This window comes from Mycteria americana, chromosome Z (assembly GCF_035582795.1).
Source record: "Mycteria americana isolate JAX WOST 10 ecotype Jacksonville Zoo and Gardens chromosome Z, USCA_MyAme_1.0, whole genome shotgun sequence".
NCBI lineage: Eukaryota > Metazoa > Chordata > Aves > Ciconiiformes > Ciconiidae > Mycteria > Mycteria americana.
The window spans coordinates 46121272-46124763 of record NC_134396.1 but is presented as its reverse complement, the minus strand read 5'-3'; the positions used below and the strand labels follow the sequence as shown (position 1 = coordinate 46124763).

The following is a 3492-nucleotide window of genomic DNA, read 5'->3' as shown; positions in this document are numbered from 1 at the left end:
GGCTGAAAATGGGGACATGACTTTAGGGATTAGGGTGAATCTGTGCAGGACATGCAGGACAAGGGCATCAGACACAGAAGGCAAAAACTGGAAATGCCTAGCACCACCACTGTGTGCTCACCGCTGGCCCAGAGGTTACAGTGCCCCCAGATCAGCAGCCTGCGTGAAAACCGGGGTTATCTAGCATTCACTCACCTTCTCCTTTGCTTTGCAGCACCTTGAGAATGACAAGGAAGATCTTCACCAACACCAGGGAGCGATGGAGGCAGCAAAATGTCAACAGCGCCTTTGCCAAGCTGAGGAAACTCATTCCCACCCATCCGCCAGACAAAAAACTGAGCAAGAATGAGACACTCCGGTTAGCTATGAGATACATCAACTTCCTTGTCAAGGTCCTGGGAGAGCCGGGCCTGCAGCAGACGGCAGTGGCAGCACGGGGCAGCATCCTGGGGTTCTTCCAGCAAGGCCCAAGCTTGCAAAGCATGGAGGAGCTGACACTGATTGAAAACTGTGGTGTCTCCTCTCCTGGCAAGAGCACCAATATAGTAGAGTGTTGGTCAGAGACATCATCTCCGTAGCAGAGACATGCAGTCTTGGTGTTAGTCTCATAGTCCCCCTCTTTTTGCAGAATCTGTGGGTTGCTCCTCTATGTATTGTGATTATTTATTTATATTTATTACTGTTTTATTTAGTATACATTTTTATATAATAGGAAAGGAAATCCTTGGTCAGCCAACAACCTGGAAGACCAGACAGAGAACTTGCAGCCCCTGGGAACTTGGAAGGACTCACTGCTGTCACAGCAGAGTCCAAGCCAGAAGGGCCTTTTGCCCTGATCGCCTCCATAAATCAGGCCATAGAAACTCATTCAGTGTTTCTGGCAGGGAAAGAGATTATTCTCCCATGCTATTTCAAGGAAACACTACTGAACTCAAGAATGATGACTGCACCACAAAGTTTGTCCAAGACAGACATCTGGCCTCGGTAGTGAAAGATTTTGAGAGATGTGGTATTTGCCACAGTCCTCCACCAGTGGTTCTGGGGGCTAACTGCACTCACTCGAGCCTGTTAATCTTATTTCCAGCGTGATTCTTTTTCTGAAATACAAGTCCTAGCCCTTGAACCTGGCTACGTCTTTCTCCATCAAACTGGAGGGATCCCTAGTGTCAGAGAAAAACACTATTAAACAAAATTAAACATTAGGTTAAAGCAAAACTGCCAATTCAAAATAAAAGATGACATAGTCATAGATGAGTTTCAGCGGGTTCAATAGGCAGAGCAAACCTCCTCTGTAGCAGTGACAGTGTGCATGTGAAGGAAGCTGGTCAGCTACACTCCAGCTGCCTCAAAAGCCCATCAAACAGGTTGGTGGCTAAACATCTTTGTTCCTCAACAGCTGTAGCAATGGGGAGGTCCTGCTTTGGGAAAGAGGTCCCAGGAGAAAGCCTCAGTGATGCACTGTGAAAACCTTCATGGAAACGCCAGTGAGCAGTCCCCCTTCCCGTGCCGGGGTGCAGAAGCAGCTGGAGCATTTCTGGGCCTGGCAGAAGGTGCTGGCCATGCACCACTGGTGCACTGTGGTGCCCCTTTGGCACAGGGCTGTGTGCCACAGGTCTCGGGCATCGAGCTCCTGAACCAGCCCTGCTTTTGCTGCCGTGAGAGGCAGAACCGAGCTGCGCACAGCCTTGCTGTCACCTGTAAGACCCTGGTGCTGTGATGCTGGGCTATGTGAAGTTGGATTGATCTCTGCCCCAGGTGGGGTACCAAGACCATGGACAAGACTAGGGGCATGCTGCCTGTGTACCCAGCTGACTGCCTTTAAACTCCCCACTTCTGCCTGCTGTAGCTGAGGTTCCTCCGTCTGGACACTATCCCAAATGGGCTAATGGAGCAAGGACAAAGAAATTGGTGTAAATGTCTTCCACTTGATTCAGTGGGTCAGTTCCCTGTAGGGAACACCAACCACCGTGCTGTAGGTGTTTAGATGATAAGCAGGATGAAAAGGGGTTTCATGAAGGTGACCACTGTGGGTTGTTGCCCACAAATCAATTTAATTTCCTGATTAAGTTATAACCTGTGCCAGCAAAGGTCTGGACTGCTCATGCAAGTTACAAAGCTGCCTTGAGCAACACAAAAAATGACACCAGGTTTAAGTAGAACTGCTTCCTGGTCAGATCCTGCTCCCACTGACACAAGTCCTTTTGATTTCCATGTGGACCAAGATACATGTCAATGCTTAGAAAAGACAACTATTCACCACTGGTGAAGAAATGGAGCTCCCATGTGCCAAGGCATGTCCCTGGGCTGTTTCTGTTTATTCATGAAACAATGAGCTGCCTTCAGGAAGCAGAGATAGGGTTTGTGCACGTAACACGTACAGCCTTTCTGCATGAGGGGATTTGGCACCCAAAGCTGAGCTGCCTTTTAAAGCCTCACCATCACCAGGTGCACGAAAGAAGCCAGGGCTGGCTCCTGCTACATGTGTATTGGGCTGTCCAGTGCATTGACAAAGACGGAGGTCTGACAGGAGCACAGCTCACCCCATCCAGAGCTGATGCTGGTGTGCCAGTGGACAGATTTTGATGAAAAGAAAAAAAAAAAGAAAAGCTGAAAGAGTACATGGTGATTTCATTTTGTTACTGAACACTGCTAACCTTCAGTTTGCTCATCCCTGCACTTCCGAGCTGTCAGGGCTGAGGGCTGCACTGGAGAGCAGCACTGGAGCGCAGCTGAGTGGAAATACACGAAGAGGCTTTTGCACGGTTCGTGAAATCAGTACTGCTTTCTCCCCGCCTCTGCCCACTTTAATGTTACTGAATGGAGTCACAGCCTCTTCTGCACAGAGCCTCAAAGGTAATGAGCCAAGTCCTCCTCCTAGCTTTCTGTTGACTTGCTGGGAGTTACAGCAGGATAAATTAGTCCAAGTAAATCAGAGCACTTATTGGTGAGGTGTGTTGGTGCTATTTGGTCTATCAGCCACTTGCTATCCTTGGAAACACACATCACCAAGGCAAGCCAAAACATCTTGTGAGCAGAGTTATTGTCCAGGGAAGGGGAAAGAAAACCTGGCAATTTTGTAACATAACATGCTTGTTATATTTTCTATCCTAAAAAGCTTCCCTTCTTGTTATTGCTTTGGTTCATATCAGCACTTTCTTTGTTCTCCTTTCCATTTAGGACCTCCCTACTTTCATGTTCGGCATGTATTTCACTAAATCTATCTACCAAAGACTTTTTTTTTTGGTCAAGTTTCTTCTTCGTGTTTTGTGGATTTCTTATCTGTATGATCATGAACAAATATGGTGTAACTGATCACATTTTGTGCTATATGATGTTATTTAACATCTAATATATTCCAAATAAATTATTTAAGAAAGTAATCTTTGTCTTTTTAAACTTCTCTAGAATTTCATTTTACATTTGCATAGCACTTGGTGGAGGATACCAAACACATTACAATGTAATTTCCAGTAGAGGATCGTTCTACTGTTC

The 3492-nt window shown here is 46.7% G+C and overlaps 1 protein-coding gene across 1 annotated transcript; it reads left to right on the top strand.

Moving 5' to 3' along the window:
- The first annotated feature begins 224 nt into the window (after nt 1-224).
- Nucleotides 225-3254, top strand: TAL2 (TAL bHLH transcription factor 2). The gene has a single exon (XM_075526860.1). It carries the CDS (start codon nt 225-227, stop codon nt 576-578), a length of 354 nt encoding a protein of 117 aa, XP_075382975.1. The 3' UTR covers nt 579-3254.
- Nucleotides 3255-3492: the final 238 nt, after the last annotated feature.

What these genes read in the sequence shown, in the direction of transcription:
- TAL2 (XM_075526860.1), top strand. Translation starts at nt 225, where the DNA reads ATGACAAGGAAGATCTTCACCAACACCAGGGAGCGATGGAGGCAGCAA.